The sequence below is a fragment of the Eriocheir sinensis genome, chromosome 13 (assembly GCF_024679095.1).
Source record: "Eriocheir sinensis breed Jianghai 21 chromosome 13, ASM2467909v1, whole genome shotgun sequence".
Taxonomy (NCBI): domain Eukaryota; kingdom Metazoa; phylum Arthropoda; class Malacostraca; order Decapoda; family Varunidae; genus Eriocheir; species Eriocheir sinensis.
In genome coordinates this window covers 11862599-11884537 of record NC_066521.1, presented here as the reverse complement: position 1 = coordinate 11884537, position 21939 = coordinate 11862599, and the positions used below count along the sequence as shown (strand labels likewise).

At 38.5% G+C, this 21939-nt stretch overlaps 1 protein-coding gene across 3 annotated transcripts in view; it reads left to right on the top strand.

The window, feature by feature from the left end:
- LOC126997984 (follistatin-like) overlaps positions 1-19921 on the top strand; it is a 238090-nt gene extending 218169 nt beyond the window's left edge. For 2 of the 3 annotated variants that reach the window (XM_050859254.1, XM_050859253.1), the window contains exons 7-8: positions 8952-9260; positions 14795-19226. In XM_050859254.1, the coding sequence (XP_050715211.1) occupies positions 8952-9260; positions 14795-14871 (386 nt within the window). In that variant the 3' untranslated portion in view covers positions 14872-19226. Of the gene's footprint in view, positions 1-8951; positions 9261-14794; positions 19227-19801 lie in introns of those variants that run through there. The other variant, XR_007752541.1, reaches the window with a different exon arrangement.
- Positions 19922-21939: the final 2018 nt, after the last annotated feature.

The following is a 21939-nucleotide window of genomic DNA, read 5'->3' as shown; positions in this document are numbered from 1 at the left end:
TTACGTTTTCTTTATTTCTTTACGTCATTTTTCATTTTCGTTCGTTTCATTACTGTTATCTATTTTATCTATCATTTTCTTTTTGTATTTTCCCTGTTTTATTCGGTTTATTAAAGGTGAACTTCCTGTAGGCTCGTATGTTGTGAGTTATTATAAGATTCAGAGTAGTGGGCCATTTTTTTTTTCTTTTTCTTGAGCTGCCTCCGTTACTGAAAAATAAAAAGAAAGCATGTCACTCTAGGTTTGTATAATTATATTTTACTGCAAACTTTATCCGCGGAAAAAGGAGTTGGTGAAGGAGGAGGAATAGATATCGTGGAGGGTCGAATCTTCTTTAGTTTCAAGATTACAGCATGGTAGAAAAGGTGGCTACATAGTTTATTGCACAGTGTAAGTTTGTATCGTATGTATTTAGTTTTACGATTACAACATGAAAGATTAGACGGGCGTTCAGTGTATAGGTGTTTATCCTCTTTATTTAGTTACAAGATTACAGCATGGTAGAAAAGGTGGCTACATAGTTTATTGCATAGTGTTGGTTTGTATCGTCTTCATTTAGTTTTACGATTACAACATGAAAGATTAGACGGGCGTTCAGTGTATAGGTGTTTATCCTCTTTATTTAGTTACAATACAGCATGGTAGAAAAGGTGGCTACATAGTTTATTGGATAGTGTTGGTTTGTATCGTCTTCATTTAGTTTTACGATTTCAACATGAAAGATTAGACGGGCGTTCAGTGTAGGTCTGGAGTAGGTTCATAATGTATCTTCTTTATTTAGTTTCAAGATTACAACTTGGTAGAAAAGGTGGCTACATATTTTATTGCATAGTGAAGGTTTGTATCTTATGTATTTAGTTTTACGATTACAACATGAAAGATTAGACGGGTGTTCAGTGTAGGTGTATTCCTCTAACAGGGGCGTCTTCAACACAATATAACACATTTTCCACCTGTACCTCTAACAGGGGCGTCTTCAACACAATATAACACATTTTGCGCCTGTTCTTCTAACAGAGGCGGCATCTTCACATTATGCCTTTTTTCTCTGAGTCTTTGCTCAATCTCATTCATGGGGCTTCCTTCTTTTAGCATACTTATATGCTGGCTGCTCATCATGCAGCTCACTAATCTCCTGAATACTCCAGTCAAGTGTGTGGGACTGTGGCCAATACACTCACAATTCAGGTTTATACATATCATACATTTTATTTTCTCATCTTTCGGCGCCTGTTTCTTTTTCTACACTAGTGCAATACCTTGCCCCTCATTATCCACGTGTTCCACGGTTTTTGTTGTTCCCCATCCACAAACATTATCGCGCGGGTCCTTCTAATTTAATCTCAGTGTCCTGTTGAGCCTTCATCCTTGATAAAAAAAAAATCTGCAACTATATTTTCCTTGCCAGGCAAATGATTGATTGTGGGATCATACTCACTCATGAGAGTCTGCCATCTAGCTACCCTGCCGTTGGGACTAGCTACCTGTAACAACCAGACTAAAGGTCTGTGATCCGTGTGGATCTTAATAGGGTAGCCCAGTATTAATAAGCGGTTAACCTGCAACCCATATATTACAGCTAAAGCCTCTCGTTCAACTGTACTGTACCGCTGTTCTGCCGTGTTCAATTTCCTACAAAAAAAGGAAATAGGTCTTAGTTTATTATCATTATCCTGTTGTTGCAATACTCCACCAGTACTGTAGTAGGACGCGTCAGTAGTGAACACGAAAGGTTTGTTAAAGTCAGGAGTTTTTTTTAGAGTGACTGTACCAAGCATTCTATTCTTAAGGGTTGAGAACGCATTTTTTTCTTCATCTGTCCATATGAGTGGAGTTTTATTTATTTATTTTTCTTGAGTGTACCTTTTTTCCCTTTATAAATCTTTAGAAGAAGAGCAACAATTTGTGAATAATTTGCAATAAATTTGCGATAATAATTAGTCAATCCAAGAAATGACTGTAAATCATGAACAGTTTGGGGGGCCGGGGTGTTTTGTATGGCCTCCAGCTTGCTAGATTGAGGTCTTATTCCCTCTGAGCTGATGACATGGCCCAGGTAATCTACTTTGTCCTTAAAAAGTTACACTTCTCCATCTAAATAGACAGTTTGGCTTCCTTTAAGCGTTCCAGAATTTGTTCTAAGTTATCTACATGATTAGAAAATGTATCACCCAGGATAATTATGTCATCAAGGTACACCTGAACCTTGTTACCTAATAGTCCTGTAAGGACAGTGTTTATTATTTTCTGGCAGCAGGACGGGGCTGTTTTAAGGCCAAAGGGGAGGGATGTAAATTCCCAATGTCCTGCTGGAGAAGAAAATGCCGTCTTCTCTCTACTAATTTCATCTAGGGGGATTTGATAGTAACCCTGTTTCAAATCTAGGCATGAAAAAAGCTTACTATCTCCCAATTGATTGAGTATGGTAGTTATATTAGGGAGTGGGTACCGGTCGTCCCGTAGTGTCGTATTAAGTGCCCGGAAGTCCAGACAAAGTCGTAGTCCTCCATCTTTTTTTTGGCACTGGGATAAGTGGGGCATTATAGGGTGATCACGAAGGGCGAATCACACCCTGTTGCTGGAGCGATATAAGTTGTTAATTTACTCTGTCATGATAACTGATATGAATGTTATATGGACGCCTGTACACTACTTCATCAGTGTTTTGCTTGATGGTGCTTAGAAAATAGGGTGTTACTGTTAATGGTTTTTGTTCTGTGGAAAACAATGTTACATATTTATCTATTAAGGACTTTAAGACCTGATTCTCTCTCTCTTCACTTAGAAATTTAGCATCAGCAATTTGATAGAGGCTTTTCTTCCTTGCTTCAAGCTCTCCAGGCTTCAAGTCTGTCTTAACTGTGTCAGCGGTCTGTACACTAGATACTTGTGGCAGATCAGCGTATTGCTCATGAGTGACAGGCTTCACAAATCCTAACGTTGTATTATCATCTATCTTTACACTTTCACTTTCAATATTCAAATACGGCACAGTGACATAAGATCTTTGATTGTCAGGTGAAGGGGTCAACTTAACTATCCCTGAGCACAAGACTCTAGCCTGAGGAGTACTAACACAAGGCTCAAATAAAGCTTCACTTGCCTGTAGTTGCGTCACTAGCGTTATGTAACCTGCAACAGATGCATGCAGTTGCAAGGGCTCAGCTGCTTGGCAACGTACGGCCTTATTTTCAGTGAGACATTCTTCATTTCCATCTACATTTAGCTAAGATCCTTCACCTCTAGATATAAGACATATTTTTCCTGGCATAATGGGTTGTATTGGTATGGTTTCCCCTTCTATTATCAGTTTTCAGCTTCGTTTCTTTTGTTCCTTATTTAGTTGCCATGTTTTAAAAATCATCTCGTGTTGCATGAAAAATCAGTACTCAACACAATAGGAGTCGGCGAATCTACATCGCGTGTTATCAATAAGTCTTGGAAACTACTTTTTCCTTCCATATTAACTTGTCTTTTACCGTCATTTTCAATATGGTATCTTTGCACTGAGACAATATTCACGGGTTTCGCTTCACATTCATTTACTGCGAGCCCTAATTCTTTAATAAATTCATCCGTTAAAAACTCACACACGCTCCTGTTTCTAGGAGTGCTGCCACTTTTGCATATGTATTATCATGAGTAGTGCGATCTGCCTACCAAAGTTACTCTTGAGTTATGTTGATTATAGCCTTCTTTTCATTATATTTAAGTGAGGCGGTTACTCCCTTGTTCGTTATGGCCTTCATCTTGTTATATTAAAGGTTACTCCCTGTTCGTTATAGCCTTCATCTTGTTATATTAAAGGTTACTCCCTTGTTCGTTATAGCCTTCATCTTGTTATATTAAAGGTTACTCCCTTGTTCGTTATAGCCTTCATCTTATATTAAAGGTTACTCCCTTGTTCGTTATAGCCTTCATCTTGTTATATTAAAGGTTACTCCCTTGTTCGTTATAGCCTTCATCTTGTTATATTAAAGGTTACTCCCTTGTTCGTTATAGCCTTCATCTTATTATATTAAAGGTTACTCCCTTGTTCGTTATAGCCTTCATCTTATTATATTAAAGGTTACTCCCTTGTTCGTTATAGCCTTCATCTTGTTATATTAAAGGTTACTCCTTGTTCGTTATAGCCTTCATCTTATTATATTAAAGGTTACTCCTGTTCGTTATAGCATTCATCTTGTTATATTAAAGGTTACTCCCTTGTTCGTTATAGCCTTCATCTTGTTATATTAAAGGTTACTCCCTTGTTCGTTAAAGCCTTCATCTTATTATATTAAAGGTTACTCCCTTGATCGTTATAGCCTTCATCTTGTTATATTAAAGGTTACTCCCTTGTTCGTTATAGCCTTCATCTTATTATATTAAAGGTTACTCCCTTGTTCGTTATAGCCTTCATCTTGTTATATTAAAGGTTACTCCCTTGTTCGTTATAGCCTTCATCTTGTTATATTAAAGGTTACTCCCTTGTTCGTTATAGCCTTCATCTTGTTATATTAAAGGTTACTCCCTTGATCGTTATAGCCTTCATCTTGTTATATTAAAGGTTACTCCCTTGTTCGTTATAGCCTTCATCTTGTTATATTAAAGGTTACTCCCTTGTTCGTTATAGCCTTCATCTTATAATATTAAAGGTTACTCCCTTGATCGTTATAGCCTTCATCTTGTTATATTAAAGGTTACTCCCTTGTTCGTTATAGCCTTCATCTTGTTATATTAAAGGTTACTCCCTTGATCGTTATAGCCTTCATCTTGTTATATTAAAGGTTACTCCCTTGTTCGTTATAGCCTTCATCTTATAATATTAAAGGTTACTCCCTTGTTCGTTATAGCCTTCATCTTGTTATATTAAAGGTTACTCCCTTGTTCGTTATAGCCTTCATCTTGTTATATTAAAGGTTACTCCCTTGTTCGTTAAAGCCTTCATCTTATTATATTAAAGGTTACTCCCTTGATCGTTATAGCCTTCATCTTGTTATATTAAAGGTTACTCCCTTGTTCGTTATAGCCTTCATCTTATAATATTAAAGGTTACTCCCTTGTTCGTTATAGCCTTCATCTTATTATATTAAAGGTTACTCCCTTGTTCGTTATAGCCTTCATCTTATTATATTAAAGGTTACTCCCTGTTTTGATCTTCGCTCATTTTCCGTTTTTTCCACTGCAAGTGTGCATATTTATTTATTTCTTTATTTATTATTCATTTATTTATTTAATGTTATTTGTAGTAGTTAACTCAGGGGGGCACTACCCTGGCCTCCTCTTCCTCTGATTCTCCTACTTCACACATTTATCTTAGTACTTGACACTTTTGTTCATATGCTTCATTTTTTTTTTTTTTTTCATTCTTGACTTTTATCCATACCTCACACTTTTCTTTGTATTTCACATTTTTTCTACATCATACTCTACACATCCCACCTGGGGAATCGCTGGTTATGCCTTTATAAAGTCACTCTATGGTTGCCCGCCGCGGCAGGGACCAGACCACCACCCTGATAGGCGTATAGGCCCGTGTTCCACTCCATCCTGGGGTGGCAACCTTTGAATAAACAAACCTGGGAGGAGGGAAACTGCCGCTGCCTGTCACCTGACACCCTCTCACTGTTGATTGGATCGCGGCGCGGGTGGAAAAGAGACTGCCCATCCCTCTCCACTCCGCCCGGGGAAGGAACTCATGAATTCTCGGTTGTGAGTCGCGTGTGCTACCCATTGCACTACAGAGCAACAGTGGTTGGCCCGAGTTTCCACCACCATATCGTCAAAGTCCACGTCCTCCGGAAGAACCAATAATTATATAATTAAATCGTCACTATTATTTCTGCCACTTAAAACGAGCAAAGCTTCATAAAAATGAGAGGCGTTTTCTCGTCAGAGTAAATTAAACAAAAGCACTGTAAGCACATGTCCCTATTTATCCCTATACCGCTGCCGCCAGTTTTAGATCCTTCTTTTCTTGTATTTAATTCTTACTTTTTAGTTTATTTGCATCAACTTGTATTAAAACAACTCTTTTATCACTCATTAATTACTCTATAAATGATCTCACCGTCTCGTATCCCTGGTAGCGTGATGCGGCTTAAGTTGTTATTGGAGACTGGTGTTCGGGGATAAACAAGGGAAAAAGAAAATATACATTTATTTAAAAAATAAATGAAAGTAATTGCCTTACGCAATATTCTATACTTAGACGATCATAACACTGGCATATTCAGCAATGGATGCAACATATGACAAACGACAAGTCGTAAACGTAATACTACAATATGTGATCAGTTGTTGCCAATAATAATAACACTCGTCATTCCACAAGCAGTGGTTTGTTTCTCTCTGCTTACATCACAATATTTAAGTTCTACCTTTGCTTTACATCGCAATGAAATAATCACAATCCTGTCCCACTCACAATCCTACTTCACATCTACATTATAATCCCCAGGACAAAACAGTCGGTTTCCCTTAGATTCTCGAATTTCTACTCACGATTAAGATCACAACAGCCATTCTCAGCTGAGTGAGTAGCAGCACTGCTTGAAGCGAGTGCAAGGCTCGGTCTGCCCATACCACTGTTGTCTAGGTCACATTTTTCTTTGCTTGAGGCGGAACTACATCCTTGACACGCCTTCATTTTCTACATAACCAGTAGCCAATACTTCCTGTCAACAACCATTGGCTCGCTCATTATGTTGTCTACTTCTGCTATTCGTGATTCACTCTTAAGACACTCCCACAGTGACTTATCTGTTCAATTATTCGCTTGACGTCACATGTTCAAAGTCTTTTGAATGGTTATCTTCACTTTCTGACCACGCCTACTGGGTATCTGTTTTCTGTATGTGGGTCTGGGTATTTTCCGTAACCTCTGTTTGTAGTGTTAGTGTTTATCAGATGTTTACGACTTTGTATATCTGACTAATTACTTTCCTTCCCTCTCCTATCATATTTACAATTCTTGTCTCCATATCTTCCTCCGGTATTTGCCTCTGATTGGGGTCACTATTAATTAACTGTGCTGTTATGGTCTTCTGGGTCCCGACACAGTGTAGGTGTAGTGTAAGTTCTTAATTTATTCTCTTTCATTCTGTCATTCTCCACTTTTGTCCTCTCTCTCTCTCTCTCTCTCTCTCCTATATTCTTCTATCTCCTCTCTTTTCCTTCCCCTCCAATGCTTCCATCACTTCATGTCATTTTTCCTGTCATTCTGTTTCCTCTTTTCTGCTCTCTCGTTCTCTCTCCTCTCCTTTCGTCTTTTCTCTCTGCTTTCCTTTTCTATGCCTAATCTTTTTTACAACACGAAAGGGAAGGGAAGGGAAGGGGAGGGCGATCAGCGTGGGTCTGCATCTCCTATTTATCTAGTGGAAGGTTTGCTTATGGAGATGAGGGAGAGCGACACAGATTTCGTACCTGTATCTTCTTTGTCTGACAGCCTTTACCCCTGTGTGTGTGTGTGTGTGTGTGTGTGTGTGTGTGTGTGTGTGTTCTTATAGTTGCAATTCCCGTTTATACATCTTTATACAGTTTATTTTTTTTAGAGTGAATTTAATGTTGTTGTTTTTTGCGTCGAGGAGGAAGAGGAGGAGGAGGAGGAGAGGGTATAGAGGAGGAGGAGGAGGAGGAGGAGAGGGTATAGAGGAGGAGGAGGAGGAGGAGAGGGAGTGCATGCCATGTTTTTTTATTTATTTTTCTTATCACTGTCTTTTTAACCACACCAAGCCTCTCATTTCCTCGCCTCTCCTTCTTCTCATCCATCATCTTCTCACCTTTCACCTCATTCCCTATATTTATCTTCACTTTCCTTGTTTAGTCCCTCCTCTACTCTTGTCTTCGCGTCTCTTTCCTCTACTCACTTTTCATCTTTTCTTTCCATATCTTTATCTTCACTCTCCTCCTTTCGACACTTCTCTACTCCTGTCTCCACTTCTCTTTCCTCGCCTCTGCTCTGCTCTTCTTTCTCCCCTTTCCAGTTTCTTATCACCTCACAAATCACTTCTCTTCTTCTCTCTCTTTTTGTCTCCTCTCTAATCCCGTCCTCCAATATTCTGATCCTTTCTCTGATCTTCTCTTTTTATCCTCTATTCCTGTTGTTGCTCTTCTCTTCAATCGCATTTAAATTATCTTCTTTCCTCTTCTCTACTACTTATTTATCCGCTTTTTAGCTTTTATTGTCATGTTTTAACTTTTTATATTTACCTTTCCTCTCATCTCCTCTGCTATTTTATCTCTCACTGTCATCTTCTCTCCTCTCTTAATATCCTCATTCTTTTCCTCTTCCCCCTTCACCTCATTAGCACAACATCATTCGCCTCAGACCACACCTAACCTCTCCTCCCTTCCCTTCCCCTCTCCCCCTTCCCCTCCTTTCCTCCCCTCACGTGTCATCTCATCTCAAAATCCTACCTTTTTTTCTCTACATCTTTTCTTCTCTCTCTACTCCTTTTTTTCTTTAATCGTCTGTCTCCTCCTTTCTCCTCTTCTCTCTTCTCTCCACTTTTGTTCTCTCTCTCCTATATTTTTCTATCTCCTCTCTCTTCCTTCCCCTCCAATGCCTCCATCACTTCATGTCACTCCTGTCTTTCTATTTCCTCTTTTCTACTCTCTTGTTCTCTCTCCTCTCCTCTCCTTTCGTCTTTTCTCTGCTTTCCTCGTCTATGCTTAATCTTTTTTTTTTACTGCCATGCTCTTTTCTCTCGCTCTATCCACTCTCCTATCTCCTCTCCTCTCCTCTCCTCTCCTCTCCTCTCATATTCCTCCATCACCTCTCCTCATCTCTTCCTTTGCCATCCTCTTTACTCCTACTCTTTATCACCTTTCTTTTTCTCTCCTATCTATTCCTCTCCTTTCGTTTTTTTATCTTTATCTCCTCTCCTATGTAATCCAGACCGCATTTTTCTCTCTCTTCTCTCCAAAACCTCCGCTCACGAACACTAACCCAGCATCCCTCTCCGCAGACCACACCAAGCCTGACGATTGCCACAAGAACAAGCAGCAGCTCAAACAGGCGCTGCTCCGGAGACAGAACAAGATCCGCAAACAAATTCAGAGGCAGCGGGTGTTGGAGGGAGTCGCTCAGGCCGCCGGCACCTCCAACCTGCAGGACCTGAGTCGCGTCCAGAGGTTGAACAGCGTGGAGCGCGTGGGAGCAAGGGGCGGGTCTCTAGCTGTCAGGGGCCTCGGAAGAAAACGGGTGACGGGTGTTGACGGCGCCTCCACAGCCAGCGACAAGAGAAAGAAGAGGAAGCGAAGGAGGAGACGACGAAGTGAGTTTACTGTGTTTTGTTGTGTTCCTCCTTTTCCTCCTCCTCCTCCTTCTCCTTCTTCTGTTACTACTACTACTCTCCATCTTCCTCCTTTTATTCTCGTTTGTTTTTATTTCTTCTATTTGTTGTGTTTTTCCTTTGTCCCTCCTCCTCCTCCTCCTCCTACCCTTACTACTACTACTACTATATATACTACTACTGCTACTTATCGCCATCCTCTTTTATCCTCAATTTGTCTATTTCTTCATTTATTGTTCTCTTCTTTATCCTTCTCCTGTTCACTCCATTATTTATTTTTTTCTGTTTGTTTTGTGTGGTGATATAATTTCTATGCCTTTTTCTCTAATGGTTGCGATGCTTGGTTGAGTTTTTTTTTCCTTTTTTTTCTTTCTTTCTCTCAACAGTCCCTTTCTTTCTCTCATTCCAAACGTCACTTACAAAAAAAGAAAAGGTTACGTTGCTTGGTAGTGTTTGCTTTCCTTTTTTTTTTTCTTTCTTTCTCATTCCAAACGTCACTTACAAAAAAAAAAAAGGTTGCTTGGTCGAGTGTTTGCTTTCCTTTTTTTCCTCTCATTTTCCTCCATCACCTCTTCTTATCTCTTTTCCTCTGCCATCCTCTTTACTCATACTCTTATCTCCTTTCTTTTTTCTCTCCTCCCTACTCCTCTTGTCTTTTATCTTTATCTCCTCTCCTATGTATCCAGCACCGCACTTTTATCTCTTCTTTCCTTTCTTTCTTTCTCAAACCAAACGTCACTTAATAAAAATAAAAAATCATGACCCACTTTTTTAGTCTTCACATTGGGGTCATGCGTGGGTCTAAAAACTCTCATTTCACAACACTGGCAGACGATATTATTGCCAACAAGACAGACATACACTGTTGCATATTCTATTATCAGAGTGTCATGTCAAGTCCGTCATCATCCCTGTGTGTGTGTGTGTGTGTGTGTGTGTGTGTGTGTGTGTGTGTTTAACTTTTGATTTTATGGGTCAAAAAAATATAAATGGAAGCGAAGGGGAGGAGGAGACGAGGAGCGAATCATATCTTATTTTTACCCCTTGTTTTCATCCTCTAGTTTCTGTATTTGTATTGATTCGTTCTGTGTCCAATTTTTTTTAGTTAAGATCTGACAAGGTTTCTGATTCCCTTACGATTGAAACTTTACCACTTATAAAAAAAATACCGAATCATATTTTATTTTTCTCCCTTGTTTTCATCCTCTGGTTTCTGTATTCGTATTGATTCGTTCTGTGTCCAAGTTTTTTAGTTAACATCTGACAAGGTTTCTGATTCCCTCACGATTGAAACTTTACCACTTATAAAAAAAATACCGAATCATATTTTATTTTTCTCCCTTGTTTTCATCCTCTGGTTTCTGTATTCGTATTGATTCGTTCTGTGTCCAAGTTTTTTTTAGTTAAGGCCTGACAAGGTTTCTGATTCCCTTACGATTGAAACTTTACTACTTAAAAAAAACACGACCGAATCATATCTTATTTTGCCCACTTGTTTTCATCCTCTAGTGAAGTCTCTGTATTTGTGTTGATTCGTTCTGTATCCAAGTTATATATTTAGTTAAGATCTGACACGGTTTCTGATTCCCTTACGATTGAAACTTTACCACTTATAAAAAAAATACCGAATCATATTTTATTTTTCTCCCTTGTTTTCATCCTCTAGTTTCTGTATTTGTATTGATTCGTTCTGTGTCCAAGTTTTTTAGTTAAGATCTGACAAGGTTTCTGATTCCCTTACGATTGAAACTTTACCACTTATAAAAAAAATACCGAATCATATTTTATTTTTCTCCCTTGTTTTCATCCTCTAGTTTCTGTATTTGTATTGATTCGTTCTGTGTCCAAGTTTTTTAGTTAAGATCTGACAAGGTTTCTGATTCCCTTACGATTGAAACTTTAACACTTATAAAAAAAAATAAAAAAACGAAACTTCAAATTTATGCTCTCGTTTTAACCATTAAATTATTTTTCCCATTAATCTTCAGTTTTGATATATTTATAAATACTTTTAATTACGTTCATTTTTACTTTTATGAGCGAGTTTATCCATTCATTTCATCTAACTTTATTTTTTTCCCATTACTTTTCGTTTTGATATATTTAGGAATACTTTTAATTACGTTCATCTTTACTTTTAAGAGCGAGTTTATCCATTCATTTCATCTAACTTTATTTTTTTCCCATTACTTTTCGTTTTGATATATTTAGGAATACTTTTAATTACGTTCATCTTTACTTTTATGAGCGAGTTTATCCATTCATTTCATCTAACTTTATTATTTCCCATTACTTTTCGTTTTGATATATTTAGGAATACTTTTAATTACGTTCATCTTTACTTTTATGAGCGAGTTTATCCATTCATTTCATCTAACTTTATTTTTTCCCATTACTTTTCGTTTTGATATATTTAGGAATACTTTTAATTACGTTCATCTTTACTTTTAAGAGCGAGTTTATCCATTCATTCCACCTAACTTTATTTTTTCCCATTGCTTATCGTTTTGGATATATTTAGGAATACTTTTAATTACGTTCATCTTTACTTTTATGAGCGAGTTTATCCATTCATTTCATCTAACTTTATTTTTTCCCATTACTTTTCGTTTTGACATATTTAGGAATACTTTTAATTACGTTCATCTTTACTTTTATGAGCGAGTTTATCCATTCATTCCATCTAACTTTATTTTTTCCCATTACTTTTCGTTTTGATATATTTATAAATACTTTTAATTACGTTCACTTTTACTTTTATGAGCGAGTTTATCCATTCATTTCATCTAACTTAATTTTTCCCATTACTTTTCGTTTTGATATATTTAGGAATACTTTTAATTACGTTCATCTTTACTTTTATGAGCGAGTTTATCCATTCATTTCATCTAACTTTATTTTTTCCCATTACTTTTCGTTTTGGATATATTTAGGAATACTTTTAATTACGTTCATCTTTACTTTTATGAGCGAGTTTATCCATTCATTTCATCTAACTTTATTTTTTCCCATTGCTTATCGTTTTGGATATATTTAGGAATACTCTACGTTCATCTGTCCCTATATGATCGAGTGACTTTATCCTCTCCTTTCAACCATTAACTTTATTCATTTATCCCGTTAGCTTTCGGGTTTTATATGTTTGCGAATGCTCTTCTTTGTGTTCAACCATTAACTATATTTTCTCTTTATTTTTTTTTTATATGCTACGAATGCTTTTCTTCGCGTTCATAAGTTATTTTTTCCATTAATTTTTGGCTTAGATTATGTTAACGAATGCTCTTCTTCACAGTCAACTTTCCCTTTATCCTCTCATATCTATCCTTTCGTTTCAACCAATAGCTATTTATTTTTCCCATTAGTTTTCAGTTTTTTGTTTACGAATGCTCTTCTTTGCGTTCATAATCCTCCCTATTTTCTCATCCATCTTCCTTTTCTATGTTTACCAATGCTCTTTACTTACATTCTTCCCCTTATCCTCACATTTCAATTGGTAACTTTATATTTTTTCCATTAGTCTTCGGTTTTGATATGTTTACGAATGCTCCTCTTTGCTTTCACAATCTTCCCAATTTTTTCCCATTAGTCAGCTGTTTTGATATGTTTACGAATGCTCTTCCTTGCGTTCATAACCCTCACAATTTTTTCCCATTAGTCTTCGATTTTGATATGTTTACGAATGCTCTTCCTTGCGTTCATAACCCTCCCTATTTTTTCCCATTAGTCTTCGATTTTGATATGTTTATGAATGCTCCTCTTTGCTTTCACAATCTCCCCCTTAAGAGCCACCAACGTGTGATATAAACAGGTGAAATTTGATGCCGCCTTCCTACCTGTCTACCTACCTTACCTGCCTACCTGCGTCCATTTGATTTACATAATGGCGAGCCAGGAAGGTGGAGTCACTGCTTTGAAAGAAGGTGCTTTATAATTTTCTTTACTTTATGCCGTTTCCAGCAGCACCTTTTTTGTGTTTTTTTGTCTAATGATTTTTTTTATTTTTTATTTTTTATTTTTTTTTAAGTAGGCGTCGTGTGTGTGTGTGTGTGTGTGTGTGTGTGTGTGTGTGTGTGTGTGTGTGTGTGTGTGGTTTCGTTCTTCTCTCTCTCTCTCTCTCTCTCTCTCTCTCTCTCTCTCTCTCTCTCTCTCTCTCTCTCTCTCTCTCTCTCTCTCTCTCTCTCTCCTTTTCTTTATTTTTTCTATCCTTATTCCTTTTCTTTTCATTTATTCTTTCCTTCATTTATTCTCTGTCCGTCATTCCTCCCTTTTTTATCCTCCTGCTTTTATTCTTTCTTCTTCTTCATCTTACATTCCTTTGCATTTGACATATTTATTTATTTATGTATTTATATAATCAGCTTCAGACATCAGTAGGTTGGTTTCATTTTACTTTTACACAACTTTGTCTTATTGAGGAAGTCGTAAGTTTTCTTCTCAGGTAACCAACACTCTCTGCTTTCTATATTTTCCTCCTTGTTAGCTTATATTTATTTATCCTTATTATTCATTCATTTACTTATCTATTTATTGTTTTATTTTGATTTTCTTGTAGCAGAGGAGGGTATAAGAAATGCTACTTAGACATTATGTTCCCCTCAACTTATCATCATTTACAATTTTCTCTTTCTTGTAGTTTGTATGTAAAAAAAATATCTCCATTGTTTTGCATTTAGTACGTCTTCATCAATATTTCCTTCTTCCTGTGACTTAAACACTGCCAAGAGAGGAAACGTCCATTCACCTCTCCAACTCAAACTGATCTTATTTATTGATTTTTTTTTTTCAACCCCACCTGTCCATTTTTATGAGAGCAGTGCATTCCCTTTTTTCTGCCATTCTTTTTTTTCTTTGTCATCCTCTCTCTTAATATCCTCATTCTTTTCCTTCCTTCCTCCTTCACCTCTTTAGCACATCATCATTTGCCACAGACTTTCTTGCTTTTTTTTTCCTATTTATCTGCCTCCTGTTCTATAAAAATTAAATCTGTATAGAAGATAAAATGTATCTATGGGAAAAATATAACTGAACAGTGGACATTTTATTCCTTATATTGTAGCCTTGCAAAACAAACAAAAATATAGTTTAGCATTTAATCAGTATATTCTGTTTCTTAATACATCTATCTATTTACTTTTATCTTTTTTAAATTGCAGGGGGGAAGGAAGGGCAAGGTGCTCCCTCCTCCTTTATTCTGTCATTACTGCACATTTTTCTCCTTTCATTGTCTTCCAAGAGTCAGGAACTGAAAACATAAACATTTACAAGTCATATCTAAAAACTATTCTTCCTCTCTTGCTCTCACTCTTTGCCTCTTCCTCTTCCTCTCTTCCATTTGCATCTTCGTCTTCCTTACTCTTTGCACCTCCACCCAAGTCCATCTCTCCACTGTGCTCTTTGTCTCCTTGTTGTTCTTCCTTTAACATGTTCTCTCCAGGCTCTTTTAATTTCACCGATAAGAAACGAACTGTTAAGATTAGCGAAACATAAAAATCTAAGTCCAAATCTTTCTTCGACAGACTGCAAAAAGAACCAGAAGAGGGCGAGGCTGGAGAGACAGCGATCAAGAGAGGAACAGAAGGAAGACGGGGACTGAAGAGAGAGGAAAAACAAAACAGAAACCGCAGCAGCATCAGCATTGAAAATATAAAATAATCAAAAAAGGTTGGTTGCTGGCACAGGAAGAAAAGAGAAATGATAAAAAAGAGAGAGAGAAAAAAAAATGTTATCTCACTCCTACACCTGATTATTTTAAGACGTTTGTGAGGTGTCTGTTTAGAGAGTATGGCGAAAAGTTGTGTTGTCTGTGGTGTGGTGTTGCAAAAATCTGGGCTGGACTAAGTTTGTGGCATTGTGTTGTGTTGTGTTACGGAAGTTCAGAAGATTAAAAGAAAGTCTCGGTATGTTGCATTTGGTTTGTGTAGCAGAGGAAAATATCATGTCTGAGATAGGGAAGTGACTGGTGTGTGTATGTGTGTGTGTGTGTGTGTGTGTGTGTGTCAGAAAAGGTCAGATACAGTGTCAGTTGGTCATAAAATGTTTAGACGAAGCAGATGTTAGGTCAACCATGAGAGCGCTTGAAGTACTTAGACTCGTATTCACAAACCATTCACCTCTACACTACACCTGTTTGAAAAGGCTGTCGTTAAAGTTGTAAGGGCTTTCATGGGCTGTTTCGTAAGCCTAGTGATAGTTTTACAAGGCCAGACCAATGAAAATTTGACCTATCTTCTTTGAGGCCCCGGAATGTATTTGTAGTTAGAGTTTGTAGCTTTTGAGAATACGGACATTAATCTAAGCTCTCTTGACTGCTTGGTTCTGCTCCTTAGATGGTTCTCAGTCGTTGGGTTTGGTGAATGATTGGAAATGTTGAATTATTTACAAACACATGTCAAAAGGAGAAGGATTTGAGTAATTTCCCAGTCTGTTTTCTGAATGGTAAAGGCACACAAAGTTTTCATAAAATGCTTACACTTCAAACAATGACAAACTCTCCCAGCCACAAGTTTTGACACGGACACATATCTGCATAATGTTGCCGCAGTGTTTGGGCCGCACACTGCAAGCACCACACCCACAGCCCTCCAACGCTCCCTCTCTCTCACTCATATCAAACGTCACTTGATCTCAAAAAGTATCATGAGGGACTTCTGGTCCTCACATCTGGAGTCCTGCGCTGCTCCAGAACTTATTTCACAACATTCACGGTGGACATTATTTGTAACACACAGACACCCTCTGGTTCATGTTCAATTCTCAGTGTCGTGTTAAGCTGTAGGTCTTGCAGTCTTAGGAATGAGGTAGTTCATGTCAGACTGGTGACCTCCATAATCTGGAAATGTATGATTGTGATTTACTAATGTAAGATATTTGCATTCTCTTAACATTAGTATTTAATCAGCTGGACATTTATACAGGGCTTGATTCCTATAAGTAATCTGCCTATTGTGCTGTTATTCTCTCCAGTTTTCAAGTAGTGAGAGTTGATAGTAAAGTCTAAGGAATTTGTATTTGTTGTGTGTCGGTGTAGTGGCCATGCGGGGACATGGGAAGGACTTGGTGGGTGAGGATGGAAGGGGTTGAGAGCAGGAGGCTGGGCCAAGGAGTAGTGCTGTGTTTGGGGCTTGTGTCTGGAACAAGGTGAGATGGTATACACTCCATGCTGTAGACCTTGTAGAATTATGCTTCAAGTAATAGTATGTACTGCTAGAGGGAGGTATTAGTAGTGGTGTGTCTGTACTGTTGTAGTAGAGGTTCTTGAAATACTTTTGAGTAATGCATCAGTCCCTCTATTGTGTATGATACTAATAATATAGACTTGTCCTTGTGTAAGGTTTCAGTAAAGTTAACTGGAATGCATATTTAAAATCACTCAGATTGTGTAATCTGTGTCTAGTAAGTAGTAACCTCTGTGTTATGGAATATATATATTGCCTAAAGCTAAGGATTTGACTGTTTATATGGAAAAGTGGGTAGAATTCAGCAGGCAGTTCAGTGTTTTCATGCTCTTCTATATTTTCGAAGTCTGCTGGCTCAGGCAGAAGTTTGAAAAGCTCCTTCAAGGTTCCTCAACTGAGTTCCTCTTTTTGATGAAGTGCACGTGTCAGTGGTCCTTCCAGGCCTGTGTGTCCTGGTGGGTGCATGGGAGAACCTTCCCCTCGTGCCATTAAAGAGAAGCCACGTTCTCGAGGCAGCAGCTCACATCACGTCAAGGTGCCCGGTAGCTCACCACTCCCCTGCCAACCTGATGGCCCCAGTCACTGCCTAAAGACAGATTACCACAGGCACAGTGAAGCCAATGGTGCATGACTCAGTGCTCATGATGCGAGAGTTTATCTTTTCAAGAGAAAGTATGTTGTGTGGCCTGCTGGTGCTCCCTTCAGCAAGCTATCAGGCAGCTGTCCAAGGTTGGGGTCAGTCATTGTGCGTCTTGTCCTGTCATGAGTGGCATCACGGGGACGCTTTGGAGTGCCGTCGTGCCGAGGGTGGCCATACATTTCTCTGAATAGTCATGTGCAATTCAGGCTGACAGAATAGATTTAAAGTTATGTAATTAAAGTGTACGGTCAGTGTTTTGTGACTTGCCTGTTACGTATGTATATTTTTGGCAGGACCCAGGGTGATAGTGATAGAAATTTGTTCTAAAAAGAATAATGTACCAAATGTCTATTTAGTCATCTAAGAAACAGTTACTGTTCTGTAGTATCATTATAAATATTTGAGCAACACCAAGTGTGAATCGTGGGGTGGACATTACATTTGTTGATAAGTATTAGAGTTTATCCTCAAACTGAATACTCATCAGCCTCCTTACCACCCCTGTACCTCCTCCACTGTTGCTGTTGTTCTCTGGTGGAATTGGAGATTAGTATCCCTCGTAATGATGATGGACACCAGTGTGTGTCAGGAAATTAAAATGTCTCATTAAAGTGACACACTAAAACACATCATCACAAGTAATGAAGCATCAGGCAGCAGACAAACACAAGAGTAACCTCGATGGTCACAAGGGAACAAAGCTAATAGTGAATGAGGTCGCAGCTCTGCTCTTTGGACCTGTTATGTCATTAGAAGCTACACAAATTTTTTTTAGACTTGTGTGTAGGGTACGAAATGTCGCACAATACCTACTTTAGCAAATTAGATGTCGATTGTCACAATGAGAATGTTCCTTTGAGGCGTTCTTCAGCTGACAGAAGGAACCTAAACTCTTTGCTTGAAGACTATGTTTTGTGGAGGCAGTTCAGGCCTCAAAGGAGTTTGTCCTTTTTTGTGAGTTCAATACAAGAAGTTGGTTGTGTAATTTGTTCAATCGTTGGAGTTAGAGACACGGCAAAACATTATATAAAGCTTAGAGGCCTGAGACAGTTGGTCTTTCAATGAAAGCATTACTCAGCCATTTGTGATTGGCATTGACAGTCACAGTTTCATCATCAGTGTGCCAAGGTCCTCGAGGTGTTCAGTGTGTGGGGGGATAATCAAGTGGCTAAGTGTGAGGACAGCATTAACAATGACATGTCTGCTGTAACATTTTGTCATTAATTTCAACTCTGTGCCATCAACAACTGTTGGGGGATATCCATGACTAAATGTGACCATTTGGGGGCTGCAAAGCATTAAAAGTTTAATGAACAGTTTAGCAGCAACAGTGCTATGGTCTGGTCATGAAAAATCAACTGTCCAGGGCCTATGAGAAGCCACTTCCAGTCCCATAAAAGCCATGAATTGTTCACGTTTCATTAGTCGTAAGCAATCACTGTGTAGAGGTGAGCTTAGGACAAAGTTTGTTTCATAAAACCTCTCATTATTGCATCCAAATGCCACATATTTTTAAGGCTGCCAGATACCATTATTTTTTTCTTTTTATTTATATTTTTTATAGAATTATCAAACAAACCAAAACAAAAAAATAAACAAAAAAAATTGGTATTTCTACCCATTAATCCTTTCTCAGGGATTCCCCAAGTAAGAACCGTCAATGATAATTATATGTTAACATTTAAGATATTCTTCCAAGTACTAGATATTATATTTCATTAAATATATTTTTAATTATGTAGTAGAAAGTCTTATACTTTACTTTGTCTTGCACCTGTGTTATTTCAGGTTATTTTTTTTATGCTGTGTATATAAGATATTGAATTTTTGTGCCTCATTCATCTCACGTTTGGCATTTTAACTCTGGTGGCCACAACCTTACCATGTGTCATGAAGGACTAAAAGAATGATAGTAGACTGTAACAAAACCTTATGTAAAGTAGTTTAGCAAAGTTACTTACTATAACATAGTACACAATATAGTCTTGCCTGTGTATTCTAATTACACTCAATCAATGTGGCTTTGAAATTTTTGCGCAACCAATGCAGGGAACTAAAGTTCTGTAATCCTAGTTCTGCTAGTCTTCCAAAGGCACTGCTTTGCAGTGCTCCTGTATTAAAAAGTACCTATCAGCCTGATGATATCACTCTCCTTTTGAATCTAGAAGACTATCTTCTAGAAATACTAATACAACAAACGAACAAATAACCAAAAACCTTGTTCACCAAAACGAATGCACAGTGCTGAAAACACAAAGATCGCAGTGCGCGGGTGCTACCTCTGCAAGTGTACAACGCAGACTGAGACCCAAATCTCATTGTTTTCCGCTCTGAGCACTCTCGTTTTGTGGCGAACAAAGGGAACTGACACTCGCATCTTCAACTTGTACAAACAGGATGCTCATACACCAAGTCACTGCTCTTAAACCAAGGCATTTTTAGTGTTTTTTTTTTCTCATAAATCAAAACACTTGTAAAGTAAGGCACTTTTAAACCGAGGTATTACTGTGCATACATATTATGTATGTACTCTTCCAGGTATTTTCACTTTCACCATTATGAAAACAAAACCATTGACACTTGAATACACATAAAAAGCAAACATTGTGAATCTGAAGAGATTTTCATCCTAATGGATCCCTCACATACCATATAATTCACACCACAGTTTAGGTAGATTCTAGAAGAATGTTTGTTTGTATTTCCAGTGCACACCCACTGAACACTGTAGACCAACAATTCATTAAGGGCCTGACAGTGAAGAAACCTTACCTGCAAGACTCCAAAGACACCTGCAAATTGAATCTTTATAAAGTATGTTACCTCCTCCAAGAAGCCAGGTGAGTGAGCAAAGCAGATAACAGTCATGAGGCAATGCAGGTTAAATTAGATAGTGTGAGGCCCTTCCATAATACTGGAGAGAGAGAGAGAGAGAGAGAGAGAGAGAGAGCGCATCTAGAAGGATTGGATTTCGATACTTTTTTTTATTTTTTTTTTTTTTTTCAGCCTATTGCTTTTTTTAATAATGCTTGCTGGTCAATCCCAGGCTATTATAGTGCAGGCAAGTGCTTTTACAGTGGTGCCCTCTTGCTTGGCTCATGCTGCCTCCCAGAACTCATATTTTATCCATTTTACACTTTATCTACAGTCTGGGTTGGTAGGTGGTCATGAGACAGCATGTGGATAGGCTCAGGCCACTGAGTGATGACTGAAAATTGTCAGCTTGTAGTGGCGGGTGGGACTTGAACCTGGGTCCTCTACGACCCCACATGGCATGCTGATTACTCAGCCAATGCCTCCTCCTGTTTTTTATATGCAGCCCATAGCACTGGGATGTTCTGTTTGGGGCCTAGTGGTCAGCCCCAGCCTGTTAATAGTGAAGGTGAATTTTTTTTCAAGTGACTTCCGAGATCCATGGCTCACGTTTGGCTTGTCCCTAAGTTTTCTACATGAGGCATTTCCAGTAGTGTCACCTACAAGTCAAACGCTTTGGTCTCAATGCATATGGAAGCATACGAGCCCAGGGTAGCACTTGCCTTTCTGCACCCAAAAGGCAAATGCTTTTCATCGGCCAATCAGTGAGTAGTAGCCACAGCACCACATCAGTCAAGTTCCCGTAGGAATGTATTTTGAAGAGTAAAATATAGAATATAATGCTCTTTGAGACCCAGAAAGTTGGTGTTGTATAAAGAAATATTTATTTTCTTGTCATTTCACATTAAAAAGAACCTGAAAGAAGGGAAGATGATGCGTTTTCTGATGATATTTCGCATCTTTTTGACCGATAGGCAGCGTTGTCTGACTCTATTTTGTGGCTGTGACTTTAATCTCGGAGCAGTGTTATTTTTTCGTGTTAGTGCGTTTCTTGCATCATCTCAACATAATCATCATGTGCGGGCGAGGAAATATATATTTTTGCAGTATTATAGTTGACATCAAGCTAAAACAAGGAGAAAATTAGTTGGCTCAGAACTCATACATGCGAACTGTAAACACAACTGCCACCGAGGAATCGTCTGCCACTGTCCAAGTGATAAGGGGCTTTTTTTTCCCAGCCCGTTCTTGTGCAGGCGAGTGTTTATAGTGGCGCCATCTTGCATTGGCTCATGCTGCCCTCCCGGAGCTCATCTTTAATCCTAGAATCTAGAGTCCGGGTTGATAGGTGGTCTTTTGGACAGCATGTGGGTAGTTTTAAGCCACTCGGCGGCGGCTGAAAAATCCCAGCTTGGTGGCACTGGGTGGGGATTGAACTCGCGTGATCCTGAACACGGCGCCGTCACTCTGTCGACTCAGCCACCGCCTCCCCCAATATATAATATACAAAGGATTAAGCACAAGTGATCTGTAGTCATCCTCTAGGAACAAATCGTTGAACTCCTCCATCTTGCTACTACCGACAGTGTGCACTCTGTACTTGAGTCTAAAAAGTGATGTACACAACAGTGTTTCCCAAGGGCGGTGGCACCTGTCGTCTGGCAGTGGGGCTATGATATGTTTTCGGTACAAACACGCTTACAACTCAAATGCTGTATGCTGTGGCGGACAACTACTGAACACGCCTGTGAGGGTATTCAAAATTAAGCATCGTTGCCCTGGCACTCCATTCCATATCTTTAGCATTCAGGGCCTGTGGTAAATACATGTCCCCATATTAGCCTCAGACCTTACTATTATTTCCGATTGGGGCAAGAGGAACCTGGTGTCCTTCAACGCCTCAAAAACACAGTTTCTCCACCTATCTACTCGACACAATCTTCCAAACAACTATCCGCTATTCTTTGACAACACTCAGCTATCACCTTCCTCAACACTAAACATCCTCGGTCTATCCTTAACTCAAAATCTC